Here is a 24,780-nt window from a genome sequence, read left to right on the forward strand (position 1 = left end):
ATTTACAATACATTTACATAAATACATTACATATACACAAATGTATTTATGTAAATATAAACGTATTTTACATTCATGTAAATATAAATGTATTTTACATTTATGTAAAATAAATGCAACACCAATAATATAAGAATATAGAACTATCCAAAAATGAGGCCAGGCGCAGTGGCTCACGCCTGTAATTCCAGCACTTTGGGAGGCGGGTCACCTGAGGTCAGGAGTTCTAGACCAGCCAGGCCAAGATGGCGAAACCCCGTCTCTACTAAAAATACAAAAATTAGCCAGACGTGGTGGCATGCACCTGTAATCCCAGCTACTCGGGAGGCTGAGGCAGGAGAATTGCTTGAACCCAGGAGGCGGAGGTTGCAGTGAGCCGAGATTGCGCCACTGCACTCTAGCTGGGGGCATAGAGTGAGACTAGGTTTCCAAAAAAAAAAAAAAGAAAAAAGGTCCAAAAATGTATATGTAACACATTTGAGCAGTTCTTCACGGCTAGGAAGGAGTGGGAGAGGGAACAGGAAATGAAGGGGAACAATACAGCAGGAGAGGGGCCTGGCACCGAGTGAGAATGAGAGTGTGCCACAAAGGGATGTCAGTTTCTGGGCTCATTTCCTCCTTGGTACTTTCCTGTTCCAGTGCCCACCTATTTGAAGGTCAAAAGGGAAGTCAAGGCCAGAATAGTCTGGAACTACTGAATGCCAATGAGATTTACCCAGAGTGTAAAACCACCCACCACAAAGAGCTGTGCTCATTCACACACTCTGGCAACCTTGACTTGCAGTCCATGGTTAGAACATCTACGACGGGGCAGAGATGTGATGGAAAGAGCAAGCCTCACTGACCTCGGCTCAAATACTAGTTCTCCCTACACTCGAAGTTGGGAGGGGCCTGATATATACTAGCAGGCAGACCCGGGTTCCAGTCCCAGCTCTGTTGGGTGACGCTGGCTCTCGTTTCCCCTCTCAGTTTATTCCCCTCAATAAATTAGGCAAAGATCTCTCAGTTGCTTCCAGCTTTCAGGGGCCAGTGAAATGTGCCTGGCGGCCTTGGTCATATGCCTTTATGTCAGGTGGGTTTCCAGCCTACCAGAACTGACTCTAAGACTCCCGGGAAAACATGGGCAGGACTTAAATGAGACCACACTATACTCCAACAAAAATTATAGGTGAGACTTGTACACAACAGGTCAGCCTCATTTAACCACAGATTGAAAACTGTTACTATGGCCTGGGCGCGGAGGCTCATGCCGGTAATCCCAACATATTGGGAGGTTGAGGCAGGTGGATCACGAGGCAAGGAGATCAAGACCATCCTGGTCAACATGGTGAAACCCTGTCTCTACTAAAAACACAAAAATTAGCCGGGCATGGTGGCAGACGCCTGTAGTCCCAGTTATTTGGGAGGCTGAGGCAGAAGAATCACCTGAACCTGGAAGGCAGAGGTTGCAGTGAGCCAAGATTGCGCCACTGCACTCCAGCCTGGTGACAGAGCGAGACTCTGTTTCGAAAAAAAATAAAATAAAAAATAAAACTGTTACCACAATTTGGTATAAGTGAACCAGTGACAATGACTTTTGCCACCAATAACTAAAGGAAATTAAAACACCACTGAATCCCTGGCTACTAAACTATTTTATAAATACCTCATATTTGGGGAGGCTGAGATGGGCAGATCATGAGGTCAGGAGATCGAGACCATCCTGGCTAACACGGTGAAACCCCGTCTCTACTAAAAAATACAAAAAACTAGCCGGGTGAGGTGGCGGGCGCCTGTAGTCCCAGCTACTCAGGAGGCTGAGGCAGGAGAATGGCATAAACCCGGGAGGCAGAACTTACAGTGAGCTGAGATCCGGCCACTGCACTCCAGCCTGGGCAACAGGGCAAGACTCCGTCTCAAAAAAAAAAAAAAATTCCTCATATTTGGATGGCACCCTGATTTGGAAAGCCCTCTCATATACATTATCTTAGGGGGAATCACGGAATAAGTCTAAGAATCCAAGACTCTTACAGGAAGGCAGAATAATTAACTATTACTGTCCCAGTTTCATAGCCAAGAAAAAAGAGATATAGAGTGAAGCAAGGCACACAGGCAGTCACTGTCCAAGTTCACACCTGAAATCAGGTCTGACTCCTAGTTCTTACTTTTCCAGTAAAGGCAAAAAAGTAGAACTTTCTTTAAAAAAAAACAAAAAACAAAAACTGAGGTCAGGCACAGTGGCTCACGCCTATAATCCCAGCACTTTTGGAGGCCAAGGCAGGTGGATCACCTGAGGTCAGGAGTTCAAGACCAGCCTGGTCAACATGGCAAAACCCCATCTCTACTAAAAATGCAAAAATTAGCCATGCATGGTGGCGGGCACCTGTAATCCCAGCTACTTGGGAGGTTGAGGCAAGAGAATTGCTTGAACCTGGGGGACAGAGGTTGCGGTGAGCTGAGATCTCGCCACTGTACTCCAGCCTGGGCGACAGTCAAGACTGTGTCTCAGGCCGGGCGCGGTGGCTCAAGCCTGTAATCCCAGCACTTTGGGAGGCTGAGACGGGCGGATCACGAGGTCAAGAGATCGAGACCATCCTGGCTAACACAGTGAAACCCCGTCTCTACTAAAAATACAAAAAACTAGCCGGGCGAGGTGGCGGGCGCCTGTAGTCCCAGCTACTCGGGAGGCTGAGGCAGGAGAATGGCGTAAACCCGGGAGGCCGAGCTTGCAGTGAGCTGAGATCCGGCCACTGCACTCCAGCCCCAGCGGCAGAGCGAGACTCTGTCTCAAAAAAAAAAAAAAAAAAAAAAAAAAGACTGTGTCTCAAAAACAAAACAAAACAAAACAAAACAAAACACACCCAAAAACTTTTATGGCCTAAAGTTTTATAACCTTCCCTCCTTCCATCTGCGTCTCTCTCTTTCTTTCTTAGAGACAGAGTCTTACTCTGTGTCCCAAGCTGGAATGCAGTGGCACAAACATAGCTCACTGCAGCCTCCAACCCTTGGGCTCAAGCAATCCTCCCACCTCAGCCTCCCAAGTAGTGAGCACTACAGGTGTGCACCACCATAACTGGATAACTTTTTTTTTTTTTTTTTTTGAGACAGAGTCTCACTCAGTTGCCCAGGCTGCAGTGCAGTGGCATGATCTCAAATCACTGCAAGCTCCGCCTCCCGAGTTCACGCCATTCTCCTGCCTCAGCCTCCCAAGTAGCTGGGACTACAGGCACCCACTGCCACGCCCGGCTAATTTTTGGCATTTTTAGTAGAGACGGGATTTCACTGTATTAGCCAGGATGGTCTCGATCTCCTGACCTCGGGATCCACCCGCCTCGGCCTTCCAAAGTGCTGGGATTACAGGTGTGAGCCACAGCACCCAGCCAACTGGATAACTTTTTATTATTTTTTTATTTTATGCAGTGGCACAGTCTCAGCTCACTGCAAGCTCCGCCTCCCGGGTTCACACCATTCTCCTGCCTCAGCTTCCTGAGTAGCTGGGACTATAGGCACCCACCAGCATGCCCAGCTAATTTTTTGTATTTTTAATAGAGATGGGGTTTCACTGTGTTAGCCAGTATGGTCTCAATCTCCTGACCTCATGATCCGCCCGCCTCGGCCTCCCAAAGTGCTGGGATTACAGGCATTAGCCACCGCTCCCAGTCCACGACTGGATAATTTTAAAATTTGTTTGTAGAAATGGGGTCTTGCTGGGCCAGGTGTGGTGGCTCATGCCTATAATCCTAGCACTTTGGGAGACCGAGCCAGGTGAATTACCCGAGGTCAGCAGTTCAAGACCAGCCTGGTCAACATGGTGAAACCCCATCTCTACTAAAAATATAACAATTGGCTGAGTGTGTTGGCACATGCCTGTAATCCCACCTACTTTGGAGGCTGAAGCGCAATAATTACTTGAACCCAGAGGTGGAGATTGCAGTGAGTTGAGATTAGGCACTGCACTCCAGCCTGGGGGCTAGAGGAGAGAGTAAGACTCCATCTCGGAAAAAAAAAAAACCAAAGGGGGCGGTCTTGCTATGTTGCCCAAGCTGGTCTCAAACTCACAGACTCAAGTGATCCTCCTGCCTTGGCTTCCCAAAGCACTGGGATTATAGGTGTGAGCCACCACGCCCAGCCCATAGGATTCTTTCTTAGTAACTGTTCCTTGAAAATCTAGTCCAAACATGATTATATATGTCCTTCCCAAGTAAACAAGAAACTCTTTCTATCTGGTGGGTGTACAGGATATCATAACAAATGGGTATCAGCAAGTGAACTCAGCCAGAGTCTAATATACCAGACTCTGAGCATGTTCATTAGAAGACAATCAAGCTACCAGGGACTAAAGAAGTCTCAATTTCCACCCCAGTGCTCCAGAGAAAGAGGTATTTCAGGGTGTTTAATTATTCTACGAATTTAAATCAATCCATATTATAATAGCATATTCAGATACCATCACTTACTCAGTTTATGAGCATTATAATAAACACTTTACACAATTCCCTAAGTGAATATTTTGTTTTCAATTGTCTTGGAGGGAGAAAGAATTCATGCACATGCAGCTGCTCCCCTCAAGAACCAAGTACAGGAAGTTAAAGCCTCAGGGGTTTCAGAAAAAAAGGCTAAAACCCAGGCAGATGGGCTTTGAAGAGGTTTTGTCCAGTGACAAGCATCTGGAAGTCAATGCAGAGAATCTATCCCGGCGCAGCTTTTAGCCAAGACCTTCAGTTCTAAGCAGTAACTCCATGCTCTCGCCAGGGAGTGCTCATCGTCACTAACTTCCTCTCCAGAAGCAAAAGTCCCTGAATGAGACCCATGTGTTTACTCTCAGTCCTGGACTGTGGGATCTCCACCATGGAAACACTTAACTCATACAGTCTATTCTGCTTGCATACTATCAAAAATATTTAGGGCCGTGCGTGGTGGTTCATGCTTGTAATCCCAAGACTTTGGGAGGCCCAGGTGGGCAGATCATGAGATCAGGAGATTGAGACCATCCTGGCTAACACGGTGAAACCCCACCTCTACTAAAAAGACAAAAACAAAATTAGCCGGGCATGGTGGCAGGCGCCTGTAGTCCCAGCTACTCGGGATGCTTAGGTGGGAGAATGGCATGAACCCGGAAGGTAGAGTGAGCTGAGATCATGCCATTGCACTCCAGCCTGGGAGACAGAGCGAGACTATGTCTCCAAAAAAAAAAAAAAAAAAAAATATTAGATTTACTTTTTAAGCAGAACAACAGGAAGTGAACAGACACCAAGGCAGGCATGCAAAGGGCTCCCACACCACAATGCTACCGCACAATCTTCATACTGTTTCCGGGTAGATGCCCTTTGAAAGGAACAACACTGCTTAGCACCAACTGCCTCCAGGTTCAGAAACCAGCAAACAGTGAAATTATTCAAATCTCAACACACTCTTAAGTTGAAGCGCTCAAGGAAGTAATAGTTTACCGTCGTTTTCGAAGGATATGAATCCAGATGGTCCCAGAAAGAAAGAAGAAAAAGGCCATTGAGATGTATAATTTGGGGAGAGGAATTTCTCCTGCTGAGAGGTAGCTGTCAGGATTCTTCTCTGTGATCTCAATCTGAAACCAGCATGAAATTAATTTTTACTTTTCAGGTACATATCATCCCTTATTCAGCAATTTGGAATCTCAGCTCTTTCACTTAAGCCTAAGAAAGTAAGTACCAGCGGCTGGGCATGGTGGCTTACGCCCGTAATCTCAGCACTTTGGGAGGCTGAGGCAGGTGGATCAGGATCACCTGAGATCAGGAGTTCACCACCAGCCTGGCCAACATAGTGAAACCCCGTCTCTATTAAAAATACAAAAAAAAATTAGGGCTGGGCATAGTGGCTCACGCCTGTAATCCCAGCACTTTGGGAGGCCAAGGCAGGCGGATCACAAGGTTAGGAGTTCAAGACCAGCCTGGCCAACATGGTGAAACCCCGTCTCTACTAAAAATACAAAAATTAGCTGGGTGTGGTGGCACGCCAGCTACTTGGGAGGCTGAGAAAGGACAATTGCTTGAATCCAGGAGGCGGAGGTTGCAGTGAGCCAAGATTGTACCACTGCACTCTAACCTGGGTGACAGAGCAAAACTCTGTCTCAAAAAGAAAAAAAATTAGCCAGGCATTGTGACAGGCACCTGTAATCCCGGCTACTCGGGAAGCTGAGGAAGGAGAATCGCTTGAACCCAGGAGGTGGAGGTTGCGGTGAGGCAAGATCATGCCATTGCACTCCAGCCTGGGCAACAAGAATGAAACTCCATCTCAAAAAAAAAAAAAAAAAAAAGTGAGTACCAGCAAACAACCACCCCTTTTATTTTTTTTTTAATTTGAGACAGGATCGCACCCTTTTGCCCAGGCTGGAGTGCAGTGATACAATCTCGGTTTACTGTAACCTCTGCCTCCTGGGCTCAAGAGATCCTCCCACCTCATCCTCCTGAGTAGCTGGGACTAGAGGTGTGCACCACCACGCCTGGCTAATTTTTCATATTTTTTGTAGAGAGAGGGTTTTGCCATGTTGCCCACGCTGGTCTCAAACTCTTGGACTCAGGTGATCTGCCCACTTCAGCCTCCCAAAGTGCTGGGATTACAGGCATGAGCCACCATGCCCGGCCAAAACAACCACATTCTTAATACACAGCTTGAAGTGCAGACACATCCTAATTGCTGTGTATTTTCCTATGAATCCTCTACTGAAGTATCCCGCACAGTGGCAAAGATGTGTGTCTGTCCACATTCTTAAGTGTTCTTAAAATCTAACCTTATACAGAAATAAATCTTGCATTTTATGCTGACAAAATCCATGTAGAACAGTCTCCAAACAGTACTCACATCAAGGCTGAATGAAAACTTGTCACTTGGCAATTCTTTTCCAAGGCATTTGTGAAAATAAAGACTGTAAAGGCCTTCTTGGTCATCAGTGCTGATGTTAAAGAAAAACTGAAAGTGAAGAAGAAAACATTTAAAGGTACCCAAATCCTCAGCTGTGTGTATATATATATTTTTTTTACTTTATTTTTTCTTTTAAAGTGTTGTTTACTTTTTTCTTCAAATTCTACTCAGCTATATTTTTAAACCTTAGAAGTAAATTATGAATATTAATAGATGGAAGGAAATAAAGACAGACTGCTTAAATTATCAACTCTCCCATGGCAGAGTTTAAAGAGATATTTTCTTATTCTATGATTCCCTTCCAATATTTTGTTACAACAGTTTTCAAGCACACAGAACAGCTGACAATTGTATAGTGAAAGCTACATAGCCACAATCTCGCTTCTACAATGAACATTTTACTATGCCTGTTCTATCACAGATCTAGCCATTTGTGATGGTCTTTGCAGAAGTCTTCAAAGATAACCTAAGATGTAGTTATCTCGTCTTCAAGCTAATGTATTATTTTGCTCTTTATAGGTATAAAATACTCTTTAAAAAGGAGGCTCATCTTATACTTGAAAACCAATCAATATTTCCTCATCAAAATTTACAACTATGGTTTTAGAGAACAATAATGAAGGCTACATTTTGTAGATTTAGACAGTTTTCTGTTTTTCATACATTTCATGAGTTTAAATGAAGTTTAATGTAAACCAAAAGACAGACAGACAGACTTAGAGAATATGACTTCTTGGTCAAGCCTAAGAAAATTTTACTTCAGCCATGAGTTCTACCAATAAAAAGAAATACCCCTGAAATACATTTTTAGGGCTACATATATATATAACCGTTAAACTACAAAGAAAAGCTAGGAAGTGACTATGGTAGCATTTTTCATGACAGGGGCTACTCTAGAGTTGGGAAGGACTGCAAGGGAGACATAAGGTTTCTCAGGGGCTGGAACTGCTCTATTTCTTGTCCTGGGTGCTGGATCATAAAGGTGACAGTTCATAGTTACATGTTAAACTCAATATAAGTACTTTACACTCTTCTGCATGTATACTGTACCTCACAACTTTAAAAAATGGGGAAAAAAAGACATCTGGCAAAAATAAAAATAAAAGACCAAGAACACATGAGCTGGAATTATTAATCTGTTAAACCATGTGCCAAACTCAATTATGAATGCGTATTTTAATCCCCTGAGCTACAGCCACAATAAGAAAACCTTTCTAAACACATGGACAACCTCTATTTTTAGATTCAGGGGAAGCCTAAAAAAGATATAAAAGTTTAAAAGATATAATTTAAAAAAATCAATAGAATCACCATGGTTGATCAGAGTAGGCACCTGACCCTTAGAGACAAAAACAAAACAAAAATGTCAACTGTAGGGTTGGAATAAGCCCTGAGAGTCCCCTTCCCGTATTTAGGTAGATAAACCACTCTCCCCATGCCATGAATGAAGCAGAAGAGCTCAGAGCGGACTGCACCATCCAAGACCGGGAGACACTGGGTAGAACAGTGAGAAATCATGATGACTTCTTTCCAAGGTAGGGAAAGCCGGAGAAAAGCAAAGTACCCATGCACTGCCTGCTCCACGCATCCCAAGAACCCTGCGGACAGGCTGTTTCAGCACGAGCTGCTAATCACCATGCAGACTGCTGTGCTTGGATGCTCGCCCGACACAAAGCACTGGTGCCGGACATCCGTGTGCATCCTGTAACACTTTCCTTTGTGATTAAAAAAGGGGGGAGCATTTGAAAAACTTTTTTTTGTTGTTTTGTCTTGAGATGGAGTCTCGGACTGTCACCTGGGCTGGAATACAGTGGCACGATCTCGGCTCACTGCAACCTCCACCTCCCAGGTTCAAGCGATTCTCCTGCCTCAGCCTCCCAAGTAGCTGGGATTACGGGCGCCCACCACCACCACCCAGCTAATTTTTTGTATGTATGTATGTATGTATGTATTTATTTATTTATTTTTAGTAGAGACGGGGTTTCACTATGTTGGCCAGGCTGGTCTCAAACTACTGATCTCATGATCCCAAAGTGCTGGGATTACAGGCATGAGCCACCATGCCTGGCCTGAAAAACGTTTTAAAAACTCATTTTATTAATAAGCATTTTAAAGTGAGAGAAGGAAGAGAGAAAAGTAACTTTTGTATTTTCTCAAGGAGGCAGTAAAAGGCAAAGTGGTTAAACACATGGGCCTTGGATTCAAACAAACGTGGACCTGAATCCCCTGCTTGGGGCAAGTTACATCACCTCTCCGAGCCTCAGTTCCTCATTAGTACAAGAGAAAAAATTAATATTGACTTCACAGAGTTGTTGAGAGGATTAACTAAGATAATGACATAGAAGCACTTAGCACAATGCCTGACATTGGTTTATTAGTCTCTATAAATATAGGCCAAGGCCAAGGCCAAGATTAGGAGTTTCATATACATCAATAATAAGAGAGAGAAAACCCCTGCCCTTAAGGTACCTTCTGTAGAGGGGGAGACAGGCAATAAACATAACTAAGTACAGTATATAGCATGTTGGAAGGGATAATGCTAAGGAAAGACAGAGCACAATGAGGGAAATAGGAGTGAGCTGCAATCAAGAGAAGCTTTGTTGAGAAGGTGACATTTCAGCAAAGACTTGGGAATTCTGAGACAGCATTCCTGCCTGTGGGAACAGCAAGAGCAGAGCCTGAAGCCCGGTCTGTCTGAGAAAGAGCAAGGCGGCTTGTGTGAGAGAACAGTGTGAGTAACAGGAGCTGAGGTCAGAGAGACAACAGGGGCTAGACCACACGGGCCTTGCAGACCAGTGGGAAGACTTGGGCTTTACTCCAAGACAGATGGAAAGCTGTTGGAGGGTTCTGAGCAAACGAGTATCCTGCAAGTTCTCAATAACTGTTAGCTATTAATATGGATAGCGACGAAAACGATGGTTACTAAGCTTAAAGAACATACAAAAATTGTTGAACAGGCAAAATGATGTATGGAAAAAGAAATCAGAACAGTACTTGGGACAGAGGGGCTTTCTCAGAAGATGGAAACACAGAAATCTTGAGACAGTGAATTCCATAGGTATATACGCATTTGTCAGAACTGAACAAACTGTACACTTAAGACAAGACCTGTGCATTTCACTGTACGCATTTTTTTTTTGGTTTTTTTTTTTTTGGTTTTTTTTTGAGACTGGGTCTCACGCTGTCACCCAGGCTACAGTGCAGTGGCATGCTCGAGGTTCACTGTGTGACCTAGACCTCCCAGGCTCAAGTAATCCTCCTCCCTCAGCCTCCCTAGTAGCTGGGACTACAGGCATATGCCACCATACCTGCCTAATTTTTGTATTTTTTTTTAAGAGATGAAGTTTCACCATATTTCCAAGGAGTCTTTAACTCCTGGGCTCAAGTGATCCTCCCATCTCAGCCTCCCTAGTAGCTGGGACTATAAGCATCTACCACCATGCCTGGCTAATTTTTGCATTTTTTGTAGAGATGAGGTTTCACCATGTTGCCCAGGCTGGTCTCAAAACTCCTGGGCTCAAGCAATCCACCTACCTTAGTCTCCCAAAGTTCTGGGATAACAGGCGTGAGCCACCACGCCCTGCCATTTTTCATTTTTAGATGATTAACAGTGAGGTTCAGAAAGTGAGACCAGGCAAGGTGGCTCACATCTGTAATCTCGGCACTGTGGGAGGCCCAGGCAAGAGGACTGCTTGATCCCAGGAGTTTGAGACCAGCCTGGGCAACAGAGCAAGACCTCATCTCTACAAAAAATTTAAAAATTAGCCAGGCATGGTGGTCTATGCCTGTAGTCTCAGCTACTTGGGAGGCTGAGGCAGGAGGATCACTTGAGCCTGGATGGTTGAGGCTGCAGTGAGCTGTGATTATACCATTGCACTCCAGCCTGGGCAACAGAGTGAGACCTTGTCTCAAAAACAAAACAAAAAGAAATGAAGTGAGTTGTCCAATATCACCCAACTAGTAAGTGGGTTTTGAGGCCCAGTCCAATATCTTGTTCCCATACGTATGCTATTCTGCTGCCCCTAAACACTCATGGGCAATTAATAACTGACAGTTGAGCAGGTCACTCAAAGCCTCTGAGTCTGGGTGAAATCATCTCTAAAATTACAACATCACCGTAAATCGTCACCAATGGTCCTTTCAGGCATGCAGTACTATGCTTCTGGCACACTTTGAATGGGAGGTAGCATGGGGTCAGGGCAAAGGGGTCACGGGAACAGCCAAGTAGGACTGGGTTGGAAACTGTATCTCATCACCTACAATAGATAGTCACAAAGTTATTCACTCTCAGAGACTCACGATTTGATAAGTAGATGGGTAACAATATCCACCTTGTGGGTTTGTTAAAGAGACAGCTATTACATTTAAGTGACTGATACAGGGCATACCTAAGTTGTTATTCCTAAATTCAAAATTCCTCTAAAAAAAAAAAATCACCCTTTTACATGGTAGAGAGAAATTCTAGGAGGCTTTACACAAAGAGCATACATACCTGAAATGACACTGCCCCACCATTATTATGAACAGAAAAGGATTTCTCTCCCATGGCCTAAAAAGACATAATAGTATGTTTTAGGATGGCACTGGCATAGAAAGTGTGCTAATTAAAAGTAATTTATTAAACAAAACAAAACATGTTTCTTAAACTCTAAATTTGCCGACCTTCAAAAGCTCTCTGAAAATAAAAATGACTATCCTTTCAAGATGTCTGAAATCTGCTTTCACAGAGAATGGCAGTAGTTCTTCACCTGTTTCTTCTGCCTCTGCACTAACCCCTACCTCTGCCCCCTGCCTTGAATCTTTCGGCTAGACAGCGTGTCTACCCTTGAAGCTTCAGCCAGACTAAGGGTGCTGACCCAGGCCATGCCCTGTCACATTCCCTGAATTCCACTCCTGACATCAAATGATCAAAATATTGGCCAGGCGCAGTGGCTCAAGCCTGTAATCCTAACACGCTGGGAGGCCGAGATGGGCAGATCACTTGAGGTCAGGAGTTCAAGACTAGCCTGGCCAACAAGGTGAAATCCCATCTCTACTAAAAATACAAAAATCAGCCGGGCATGGTGATACGTGTCTATAATCCCAGCTACTCAGGAGGCTGAAGCAGGAGAATTGCTTGAACCGGGGAGGCAGAGGATGAGACTGTGCCACTGCACTCCAGCCTGGGTGGTAGAGCGAGACTCCATTCCCCAAAGCAAAAAAAAGGAAAAAGAAAAGAAAAGAAATCAAAATATTGCCATATATACAGTAAAACTGAGCAATGAAAAGAAATGATACATGCAACAATGTGGATGAACTCAAAGTAACTATGCTGAATATAAGACAGAAAAGAGTGCTGCATAATTCAGTTATATAAAGTTCTATAAATCTAATCTATACTATAGTGACAGATCAGTGATTGCTTGGGGACAGGGGGCTTACAAAAAGGCAGAAGAAATTTTTGGGGTGATGGATATTTCACTATCTTGATTGATAAGTCAGAGTTATCAGATTGCTGCTTTACATATGTACAGTTTATTTTAGGTCAATTATACTTCAACAAAGCTGTTAAGACAAAACATCACCATTTAGATGTCCCCCTCAAGGAGAAATCAAGATACCACAAACCAAAACTTTCCCAGTTTTTCCACTTCTGCTATTTCTACCACCCACTCCTCTGCTCCTCTCTTTCCCTCCCATCACCCTAACTGGCTTCCCAGTCATTTACTGTCCAAGGCTCTGCTCTAGTCCACATCCTCATCACCCGAAACAACCGAAACACGGTATTCTCACAACCGTGTCCTTCCTGTTCCTTCGCACAACCCTTTCTCCTTCCCCAAGGCTACCCTTCACACCACTTCCAGAATTACGATCTTTAATAAACACAGTCTTTCCCAATCAGGAACTCAGGATGACTTCCCATTGCCTGCCCATCAATTCCCTCTATTGCCTGGCCCTATATTATCTAAGATCTCTCTCTGCTCCCAAATCTGTGTGTTTCACTTCAAACGAGCCAGTGTTCAGCATGTGTCATCATCCAGTCTTTGTGTATGGCATTCTTCCTCCCCTTGCTTGTCTTCCTCTTCCCTGAACAAACTCCAAACTCAGCCCCGGTGACAGTTCCTACCAGAGGGCTTTTCTGATGGTTTGGTATCTTCCTTCCCTAACTACCTCATCCTATATCATGTAAGAGATATGCAACTTAGAAATCAATTTTCTCCTTCCTTCCTCCTTTTTTTTTTTTTTTTTTTTTGAGACAGGGTCTCACTCTGTCACCCAGGCTAGTAGGGTGAAGTCACACAATCATAGCTCACTGTAGCCTCAGCCTCCCAGGTTCAGGTGATCCTTCCACCTCAGCCTCCAGAGCAGCTGGGACCACAGGCACATACCACCACACCCACTAATTCTCTATTTTTTTGTAGAGACAAGGTTTCGTCATGTAACCCAGGGTGGTCTTGAACTCCCGGGCTCAATCAATCCACCCACCTCAGCCTCCCAAAGTGCTGGGATTACAGGCACAAGCCGCCATGCCTAGCCAGGAATCAATTTTCCTTTGAAATTGTTTCAGTATGTCAATGCTCTCCCCCAAAATGGGAGACAATTCCCTGTAGATTTTTTTTTGTTTTTATTTTTTTAAACTTTTTTTGAGACAGTCTCACTCTGTCACCCAGGCTGAAGTGCAGTAGCGTGATCTTGGCTCACTGCAGCCTCTGCCTCCCAGGTTCAAGTGATTCTCCTTCCTCAGTCTCCCAAGTAGCTGGGATTACAAGAATGCACCACCAAGCCCAGCTAATTTTTGTATTTTTAGTAGAGACAGGGTTTCACCATGTTGGCCAGTCTGGTCTTGAACTCCTGACCTCAGCCTCCCAAAGTGCTGTGATCCCCTGACCTCAGCCTCCCAATGTGCTGGGATTACGGCATGAACCACCGCATCTGGCCCCTGTAGATGAGACGTGCGTGTGTGTGTATGTGTGTGTACATATACATATATACATATATACACATATACACATATATACACACATATATACACATATATACATACATATACACATATATACACACACACACATATATATGTAAGATCTCTGTATTGCAGGTTCTACATCTGCAGATTGAACCAACTGCCAACCAAAAGTATTTTTTACAGTAAGATTAAAAAGTAATAGTAATAAATAACACAAATAAAAAACCAACACAGTGTCACAACTATTTATACAGCGTTTACATTGTGTTAGGTATCATGAGTACTCCAGAGATGATTTAAAGTACACAGGAGGATGTGTGTAGGTTATGTGTACATACTATACCATTTCATATAAGAGACATGAACATCCACTGATTTTGATATTCACTAGGGTTCCTGTAACCAATCCCCTGTGGACACCAAGGGACGACTGTTTATGTATGTGTTTGTGCATGCATGCATGTATATATATCAATACACACACACACATGCATACAACACACACATGTACACACATATCCAGGAAAGCTGAGCACAAAAGGGTGGTTAGTTCTTACCTTTGAATCCACTGTACTTCTTTTAGACTTTCCACCATCTAGAAGCAGAAACATTCAAAAGAGAACACTGCATGACTCAACTTACGGATACATATATATATTACAGTATCATTTTATGAGACTCCAGCTTGTCTAATATCAAATAATTAAACAAAATAATCTTGGGGACTGCCATTTCCTCAGGTCCCAAAACATAATTCTTGTACTGCTGAAGCAGCAAATCAGACCTTGTTATATTATAAATGGTATCTACTAACTGATAATAGTAACAACAGAATTCATTTCTGGATATTCTAGCATATGTTATTGCCAGAGAGGCCACATGGAATGCCCTTCCTAATTTTCTAAGTAATCACATTTGAAAACATAATTTTTAAGAAAAAGGCCAGGAGCGGTGGCTCACGCCTGTAATCCCAGCACTTTGGGAGGCCGAGGCAGTTGGATCACCTGAGGTCAGGAGTTTGAGACCAGCCTGGCCAACATGGTGAACCCCCATCTCTACTAAAAATACAAAAATTAGCCAGATGTGGTGGTGCATGCCTGTAATCCCAGCTACTCGGGAGGCTGACACAGGAGAATCCCTTGAACCCAGAAGGTGTAGGTTGCAGTGAGCTGAGATCATACCACTGCACTCCAGCCTGGGTGACAGAGCGAGACTCCATCTCAAAAAGAAAAACATGAGATACATTTACACACTTGAAAAAGTTAATAGCAAGTAATATTAGCATAACGATACTTTCTTCCCTACAGCAAGAAGATTGCTAATGGCTTCTTTCATGGAACAGAGTGGGCATCTATCTTGTTTTCACTTAAGATATTCTTGGGCCGGGCACAGTGGCTCATGCCTGTAATCCCAGCACTTTGGGAGGCTGAGGTGGGTGGATCATGAGGTCAGGAGATCTGCATGGTGGTGGGCGCCTGTAGTCCCAGTTACTCAGGAGGCTGAGGCAGGAGAATCGCGTGAACCCAGGAGGTGGAGCTTGTGGTGAGCCAAGATCGCGCCACCGCACTCCAGCCTGGGCGACAGAGTGAGACTCCGTCTCAAAACAAAACAAAAAAAGATATTCTTTGTGGGAAAGACTGGACTTCAAGCTCCCCGCAGGAAGAAAGAGAATAAAAAGAAAGAAAAGAATATTTTCTTCCCAGAGAATGGTGATATGAGCACAAAGAACCTAGACAAGAAGGAGATGGTGCATAGGCACTAACCTACACCGTCGCACAAATGCAGTCTTTCTGTTTTTAACTGCAGTCAAGCTGGACAGACTAAGTAACATAGTTTGGATGTCTGTCCCCTCCAAATCTCATGTGGAAAGGTAATCCCCAGTGTTGAATGTGAGGCCTAGTGTGAGATACTGAGTCACGAGGGCATATCCCTCATGAATGGCTTGGTGCCCTCCTTGTGGTAATGTGTGAGTTCTTGCTCCAAGTTCAGGCATGATCTGGTTGTTTTAAAAAAGTGTGGTACCTCCCCACTCCCTCTTGCTCCTGTTCTCACCATGTGACCTGCCTGCCCCCTCTTGCCTTCTGCCATTATTGGAAGTTTCCTGAGGCCCTCACCAGGAATAGATTCCGGCGCCATGCTTTGCATAGCCTGCAGAACTGTGAGCCAATTAGACAATTCAACCTCTTCTTTTGTTGTTGTTGTTGTTGTTGTTTTCGGTGGTGGTGGTTGTTTTTGAGACAGGTTCTCATTCTGTCACCCAGGCTGGAGTGCAGTGGCACAATCTTGGCTCACTGCAGCCTCCGTCTCCTGGGTTCAAGAAATTCTCTTGCCTCAGCCTCCTCAATAGTTGGGACTACAGGCGCATGCCACCACGTCTGGCTAATTTTTTTTTTCTTTTCTTTTTTTGAGACAGAATCTTACTCTGTCGCCAGGCTGGAGTGCAGTGGCGCAATCTCGGCTCACTGCAACCTCCATCTCCCTGGTCCAAGCGATTCTCCTGCCTCAGCCTCCCAAGTAGCTGGGATAACATGCACGTGCCACCACGCCCAGCTAATTTTTTTTTGTATTTTTAGTAGAGACGGGGTTTCATCATGTTGGCCAGGATGGTCTCGATTTCCTGACCTTGTGATCCGCCCACTTCGGCCTCCCAAAGTGCTGGGATTACAGGCGTGAGCCACCACGCCCGGCCTAATTTTTGTATTTTTAGTAGAGATGGGGTTTCACCATGTTGGCCAGGCTGGTCTTGAACTCCTGACCTCAAGTAATCTGCCTGCCTTGGCCTCCCAAAGTGCTGGGATTACAGGCATGAGCCACCAAGCCCAGCCTCTTTTGAGAAAAACATTGTATAAGCAGTAAGTATGTATGTATTTATTTCAGAGACAGGGTCTTGTTCTGTCATCCAGGCTGCAGTGCATCACGGTTCAATGTCTCCTAGACCAGTCACGTTCAAGCAATCCTCCTGTCTCAGTCTCCTGAGGAGTTGTGACTACAGGACATGCCACCACACATGGCTAATTTTTTTATTTTTATTTTTGCAGAGACAGAGCCTCGCTATGTTGCTCAGGCTGGTACCAAACTCCTAGCCTCAAGTGATCCTCCCACTTAGACCTCCCAAAGTGCTGGGATTACAGGCGTGAGCCACTGCACCTGTCCATAAATTATCTTTAAAGAGCTCACATGAATCATCAGATGAACCTGACAGTTAATAAAAAAAGGTGAATATAAATTGGTTAATCAACACATGGAGAAAAAGTACAGCTGTAATAAGAGTAAATATAAATAAACAGGAATACCTTTTTTGCCTTTCACTTTAGGATTTTTTTTTTTTGAAAAGAAAATATCCGACCGGGCGCGGTGGCTCAAGCCTGTAATCCCAGCACTTTGGGAGGCCGAGACGGGCGGATCACGAGGTCAGGAGATCGAGACCATCCTGGCTAACAAGGTGAAACCCCGTCTCTACTAAAAAAATACAAAAAAATTAACCGGGCAAGGTGGCGGGCGCCTGTAGTCCCAGCTACTCGGGAGGCTGAGGCAGGAGAATGGCCTGAACCCGGGAGGTGGAGCTTGCAGTGAGCTGAGATCCGGCCACTGCACTCCAGCCTGGGCGACAGAGCAAGACTCCATCTCAAAAAAAAAAAAAAAAAAAAAGAAAAGAAAATATCCCATAGTGGCTAGGCTAGGACATGATAACGTGCCCACTATTCCTGCATATTTCTGATAAGAATATAAATCCACACAACTCACCTAGAAAGGAATTTAAAAATATCTACCAATATTCTCAAAAGCATTCATATCCTTTGAACCAGAAACTGCAATTCTGAAAACCATCATAAAGAACAGGACTATATGAAGAGAGGTCTATGAGTAAAGAAGTCCACTGCAACAATATTCATAAGCACACAAAAATGGAAATGTGTCTCCTTAAGGGGAAAGGTTGAGGAAATTACAGTATCCGCTTAACGGATATATGATAGGTATGACACGGGCTAAAAAGTAATCAGGCATGCATATACAATTATAAGCATGACTGAATTTTACAAATCAAACGTTCTAGAATTATGAAACAAGCTTAAAAGAAAACATAAATTACTAAAATTCTAACACTGGGAATAAGGAGAAATGACTGTCGTTTTTCCATCTGCTTCAGATTTTCCACATTTTTCTTGAACGTTTATGCATTTTTGTGTAACTTCCAAAATATAATGCTAAGACGACAACAGATCATGTTTTACTTTCACTTTTACTTAGGAACAAAAAAGCTTCTACAAAGCAGGTAGTGAAAACTGAAAGCCAGTTTCCATCTTACGGTTTACCTTGTGTCTTCTGAGTCTGGCTGCCTGCTGAAACAGGGTTAACATTAGGCTCCTGGCTCTGACCAAGGACTTTCTCATCCCTGCTGAAGACGATCTTTGGTAACTGGGTACCAGCTTCTGGTGGAGACTTTATTCTTACCCTACATTCAAATAAGACAGAAGGAAAAAAGGTCAAAGCAGTGCTCCTGGCCACTGAGCATGCTGCATGCAGGCCCTGTGCCAAGCTCATGCAGTCCTTATGATGTTCTACAATGTAGATTCTATTACCCACATTCTACAGATACTGAAACCGAGGCTCAGAAAAGTCAAATAACTTGCCCAAGGGCACCAAGCCAGGAAGTAGCTGGACAAGGATCCAGGCAGTCTCTCTTAAACCTAAGATCTTAGCAACCACACAATTCTGAGGTACATCTTTTTCCTTAAGTATCGTGAAAATGCTCAGCAAATTGGTGCACAAGGGAAACAGACAAAACGTAAAGCATCAGTAAGACTTTGGAGTGAAATCCAGGCCGGGCATGGTGGCTCACATCTATAATCTCAGCACTTTGGGAGGCTGAGGCGGGTCACTTGAGGTCAGGAGTTCAAGAACAGCCTGGCCAACATGGCAAAACCCTGTCTCTACTAAAATTACAAAAAAAAATCACGAGGTCAGGAGATCGAGACCATCCTGGCTAACACGGTGAAACCCCGTCTCTACTAAAAAATACAAAAAACTAGCCAGGCGAGGTGGCGGGCGCCTGTAGTCCCAGCTACTCGGGAGGCTGAGGCAGGAGAATGGCGTAAACCCGGGAGGCGGAGCTTGCAGTGAGCCGAGATCGCGCCGCTGCACTCCAGCCTGGGTGACAGAGCCAGACTCCGTCTCAAAAAAAAAAAAAATTGGCCGGGCCTATTGGCACGCGCCTGTAATCCCAGCTACTTGGAGGCTAAGGCAGGAGAATCGCTTGAACCTGGGAGGTGGAGGATGCAATGAGCCAAGATCGTGCCACTGCACTTCAGCCTGGGCCACAGAGCGAGACCCCGTCTCAAAAAATAAATAAAGTGAAATCCAGGGAAGCAAAAGAGGGCTGTGGCAATGTTAGCTGCCTGTCTAATATCCATTTCCACCCTCCCGCCTTCTCATGAGACCCACTTTTGTTTACCCCATCCCACCCAGGAGGGGCCAGTGACAGTTCCCATGCCTGAGTGGATGCCCAACCTAAGCTGGCACATTTAAGCACTTCTCATTCTAACTGGGGGAGGAGTCTGCTCTCTGTCCCTTGGCTGGATATGAATGACAGAGCAGAGCCACCTTGTGATGGCTGGGAAACCTGCCTGAGGAAGAAGCTAACACCCAGGATGGCAGAGCAGAGAGATGAAATGCACCAGAGTCCCTAACATCAGTAAGCCACTGCAGGCCTGTCTCTCGCCTGCCCCACTGCACATAGGTGAGGTAATCAATGTCTTCACTATTCATGCCAGAGTCTAAGTCAAATCTTTTGTTGCTTGCTGCCAAAAGCAGCCTAACTAATACAGGAGACTGTCAGATCAATTTTATTAAATGAAAACAGAGGTTATCACGGAGAATATTTTAAAAGTTAGGGTCTACGATGCAATTTTTTTTTTTAGAAGCTTATTCATTCATCTTCTTACCTCCAATCTTGTTCATCTCAAATCCATCCTCTTCTGGGCTGCCAGGAGTCTACTTTACAGGCAAGTCTGAGCACGATTCCTACCTTAAAGGCTCCCTCAGCAATTACAAAATAGGCAGGTGGAAGTATGCTGAACTTGAAAATACACAGTTTGGCCGGGCGCGGTGGCTCAAGCCTGTAATCCCAGTACTTTGGGAGGCCGAGGCGGTCGGATCACGAGGTCAGGAGATCGAGATCATCCTGGCAAACATGGTGAAAACCCGTCTCTACTAAAAATACAAAAAAAAATTAGCCGGGCGCGGTGGCGGGCGCCTGTAGTCCCAGCTACTCTGGAGGCTGAGGCAGGAGAATGGCGTGAACCCGGAAGGCGGAGCTTGCAGTGAGCTGGGATCACGCCACTGCACTCCAGCCTGGGTGACAGAGCGAGACTCCGTCTCAAAAAAAAAAACAAACACCAAAACACAAAGTCTGATAATTCATCAAAATTCAACATTTTTAAAGAGGCTGAATTGCCAGAAATCCTCACCAACGATCTCATGAGGCAGATACCATCATCATGAAGTAGGTAAGGACACTGAGGCCCGGAGTCACAGGGCTGATGAGTGGCAGAAGCCATTATTTGGACCCAGTCTTGTTTCCACTCTGCCTTTGCATAGACTATGCCCTCTGCCTAGAATGCTTTTCTTATTCATCTGGTAAAAGGCTACTCACTAGAAAGCTGCTTGGGCCAACACTTTTCTGAAGCCTCTCCTTCCTTTCTACAATTCATGAGTTCTTCCCTTCCACTTCTGTTTGGCTGTGATCACGTGTACTGCCGTTCTGCCTCTCCCATCAAGGACAGGCCCTCTGTCTCCCTAGCCTTGTCTTGAATCTCTGGCACTCAGCACAGTCTTTGGCACATGGCAGACACCCAAGGAATGTTAGCATACTACTAAATTCTTCCTGATTCTACTCTAGGACTGAACTGAAGGAACTTTAGAATTACTTACTCACTTCTGGAGATGTCTAGGATTAGAAGGGTGACAGAGACAGACTGTTTCTTTAAAATACAGTAATTCACATCTTCATCCTGAGAAAGGAAGAGCCAATTGTACATCTTATTCATTCACACTAGAACAAGAACAGAAAGTGTTCAGGAACATAGCAAATGAGTGGCTCAAACTCCATTCAAAGTAGTAAACCAGTGGGCGCAGTGGCTCATGCCTGTAATCCCAGCACTTTGGGAGGCCGAGGCGGGTGGATCATGAGGTCAGGAGATCAAGACCATCCTGGCCAACATGGTGAAACCCCATCTCTGCTAAAAATACAAAAATTAGCCAGGTATGGTGGCAGGTGCCTGTAATCCCAGCTACTTAGGAGCATGAGGCAGGAAAATCACCTGAACCAGGAAAGCGGAGGTTGCAGTGAGCCGAGATCACACCATTGCACTCCAGCCTCGGCAACAAGAGTGAGACTCTGTCAAAAAAAAAGTAAACCAATTGTGGGTTCTCAAAAATGCTTGGAAGTCAAAAAGCCACCGCCTCAAGAAAATGATGCCGTGGCCAGGTGTGGTGGTTCACGCCTGCAATCCTAGCACTTTGGGAGGCCGTGGTGGATGGATCACTTGAGTCCAGGAGTTCAAGACACGGCCAACAAAATGTGAAACCCTGTCTCTATTAAAAATACAAAAATTAGGCAGGCGTGGTGGCACATGCTGGTAGTCCCAGCTACTCAGGGGACTGAGGCAGGAGGATCACTTAAGCCTGGGAGGTCAAGGTTGCAGTGAGCTATGATTGTGTCACTGTACTCCAAAAAAAAAAAATGAAAATGGTACTCCAAGAAGTAGGGTATTCCCGTTCAATGGCCTGGGCTCAAGTGAAGAGATGAATCAGGTCACACATTTAATACTCACCAGGTAAGAAGAAAAGCCATCATTCTTTGTACGGTCTAGGCTAAATCCAATCTAATGGGGAGTAAAAAGAGTAGAAGTAAATATCTACACAATTGTCCATACTTTTCGTACTCAAAAAGCAGAAAAAGTGGTACTTCTAACGTGGATTCCTCTCAGTTTTCTTAGCATTCATTTTGTAAAGAGGCAAAGTAAAATCACTCAAGTAAAGTCACTAATTACTAGAATTATTACAGAATTATATTTTAAGTGTTAAAAGAAATTATTTGATGCCTGATATATAATTTGCTACTCACAAGCTTAATTATCTCCATATTCTTGTATTTTATATTTAAGCATTGAGGTTGGAAGGTGATTCTCACCTAAGCTAAAAGAGTAAACCCCTGGGCTGGGCGCGGTGGCTCACATCTGTAACACCAGCACTTTGTGAGGCTGAGTGCGGGTGGATCACAAGGTCAGGAGTTCAAGACCAGTGTGGCCAAGATGGTGAAACCCTGTCTCTACTAAAAATACAAAAATTAGTCGGTCATAGTGGTGGGCACCTGTAATCCCAGCTACTTGGGAGGCTGAGGCACAGAACTGCTTGAACTCGGGAGGCAGAGGTTGCAGTGAGCTGAGATTGCACCACTGCACTCCAGCCTGGGTGACAGAGCAAGGCTCAGTCTCAAAAAAAAAAAAAGAAAAAAAAAAGAGTAAACCCCTGGATCTCATTAACAGGTACTTACAGTCACATCCTTGTCTTCAGGCTCATTCAATGAGAGGCTACTGACATTCACCACCATGTACCCATCCTTGAAGAAGCCAAAGGTGTTCAGATGAACTTTATGCCTCACATCATCCTAAAGAAATTTGTAGTGGTGGAATTAGTTATATGGAAAAGTGCTTTTGATTATTTAACCTATTCATTTGCTTTAAAAACTGTGATATCAGGCTGGGTGCAGTGGCTCAAGCCTATAATCCCCGCACTTTGGGAGACTGAGGTGGGTGGATCACCTGAGGTCAGGAGTTTGAGACCACACTGGCCAACATGGTGAAACCCTGTCTCTACTAAAAATACAAAAAGTTAGCCGGGCGTGGTGGCAGGCACCTGTAATCCCAGCTACTTGGGAGGCTGAGCCAGGAGAATTGCTTGAACCTGGGAGGAGGAGGTTGCAGTGAGCCGAGATCATGCCACTGCAATCCAGCTTAAGCAACAGAGCAAGACTCTGTCTCAGAAAAAAAAAAAAAAAAAAGAAAGAAAGAAAAGAAAAACTATGATATCTCATTTCCTGCTAGCCAGCCAATGTTTCCATATGCTCAGTAACATACACAGCTGTGGTAACATGTCTTTCTCCAAAAGCTGAAGACAACTCATCGGAAATCCAAAAGACATCAACAGTTTTTGCAGAAGGAAGTATTCAATGGATTCAAATTCACTCCAATGCATTGGGATGGGTTCCGGGAGCAAACTCAGTTGGCTGAAATGTGAATTCCAGGGCAGGAGGAACCATGTTTTCGTCATCCCCATATCCTTCCTGATAGTACAATGCCTGGCATCTAGTAGGCACTCAAAACATGCTGGGGGGTGGGAAGGAAGAAAAGGAGTGGCTGAAGTTGTTCCAAGAACACACTCATTTATATAAATCCTCTTATTAATTTGTGTATACCTGGCTCCTCCCACTGGCAGGATAAATAATGAAGCTAAGCTATAATTCCATTATTTAAAAAGGTGAATTTTCACCTAAAAATGATACAGTAGATGATGGGTTTTTAGGGAACAAAGCCTTATGCAAGAGGAATCCCAGGAATAGGAAATTAGTGACATGGAGACAGAGGCTTTTGGATACAGGATAATCCTAAGGTTTGGTGAGACTGAATCACATGGGCAGACGCCTACCCCACCTGCTTGATGCTGTCTCAACATCGTGACTCCAATCTCAACTAACTCAGTACACTGCAGGGCCAACAGAACAATGGTGTCAGTGAACACTTCTAAAACAGGGCTTCCACAAACACACTTTACGCTATGCAACAACTGAGCTTTATATTGAGATTTGGCTAAATTGCAACACCTTCCATAAGTTGCAGTTTGATTCTTTTTTTTTTTTTTTTTTTTTTTTTTTTGACACGGAGTCTCGCTGTGTCACCCAGGCTGGAGTGCAGTGGTGCGATCTCGGCTCACTGCAAGCTCCGCCTCCCGGGTTCACGCCATTCTCCTGCCTCAGCCTCCGAGTAGCTGGGACTACAGGCGCCCGCCACCACGCCCAGCTAGTTTTTTGTATTTTTAGTAGAGACGGGGTTTCACCATGTTAGCCAGGATGGTCTCGATCTCCTGACTTCGTGATCCACCCGCCTCGGCCTCCCAAAGTACTGGGATTACAGGCTTGAGCCACCGCGCCCGGCCGCAGTTTGATTCTTTGAGTGAAGGGTAACTTTTTATTTCCAGATTTGGGGTTTCCTGGACATCACGGGTAGTCTAATGGCAAACACCAAAGGCCTGCGAGGACGGGCTGTGCAGCAGGTCTTCGGCAGAAACGGCATAAACCAAACCCTCCCCGACAGAACTACACCACACTGTACTATCACCAGCAGGATGTCGTTTCCTGCCCACTCTTGCATTCAAGGAACACAGCTTTTTCACAGTCCTAGATTATGGGCTGAGAAGCAGAGGGACACAGTTCCAACTCACCTCCCTGCTCAGGCCTAAGGCTACGGTCCCTGTTTCCCCTCAACATCTGTTAAAATCCCAGGACTTGGCCGGGAGTGGTGGCTCACACCTGTAATCCCAGCACTCTGGGAGGCTGAGGCAGGTGGATCACTTGAGGTCAGGGGTTCAAGACCAGCCTGGCCAAAACGGTGAAACACCGTTTCTACTAAAAATACAAAAAAAACTAGCTGGGCGTGGTGGCATATGCCTGTAATCCCAGCTACTCAGGAGGCTGAGGCAGGAGAATCGCTTGAACCCAGGAAGCAGAGGTTGCAGTGAGCCAAGATCGCGCCATGGCACTCCAGCCTGGGTGACAGAGTGAGACTCTGTCTCAAAAATAAATAAATAAATAAATAAATAAATAAATAAATAAATAAATAAATAACAAAAACGAACAAAAGCCCAGGACTCTGGGCTTCAAGTTTCTGCAACACCACAGGGCAGCC

General features: G+C 44.8%; 1 protein-coding gene and 1 long non-coding RNA gene across 2 annotated transcripts in view; one reads left to right on the forward strand and one right to left on the reverse strand.

The window, feature by feature from the left end:
• The window catches only part of GPR107 (G protein-coupled receptor 107), an 83,971-nt gene that overhangs the window by 42,749 nt on the left and 16,442 nt on the right, over positions 1 to 24,780 (reverse strand). The window contains 8 exon segments of the mRNA XM_077967789.1: positions 5,427 to 5,560; positions 6,814 to 6,921; positions 11,366 to 11,422; positions 14,377 to 14,414; positions 18,133 to 18,272; positions 20,750 to 20,829; positions 21,652 to 21,702; positions 22,374 to 22,487. Coding sequence (XP_077823915.1) covers positions 5,427 to 5,560; positions 6,814 to 6,921; positions 11,366 to 11,422; positions 14,377 to 14,414; positions 18,133 to 18,272; positions 20,750 to 20,829; positions 21,652 to 21,702; positions 22,374 to 22,487 — 722 coding nt within the window.
• Positions 22,182 to 24,273, forward strand: LOC144335058 (uncharacterized). Its single transcript, XR_013405497.1, has 2 exons — positions 22,182 to 23,714; positions 24,036 to 24,273. It is a non-coding gene; the product is annotated as an uncharacterized LOC144335058 (long non-coding RNA).

The sequence above is a fragment of the Macaca mulatta genome, chromosome 15 (assembly GCF_049350105.2).
Source record: "Macaca mulatta isolate MMU2019108-1 chromosome 15, T2T-MMU8v2.0, whole genome shotgun sequence".
Taxonomy (NCBI): Eukaryota; Metazoa; Chordata; class Mammalia; order Primates; family Cercopithecidae; genus Macaca; species Macaca mulatta.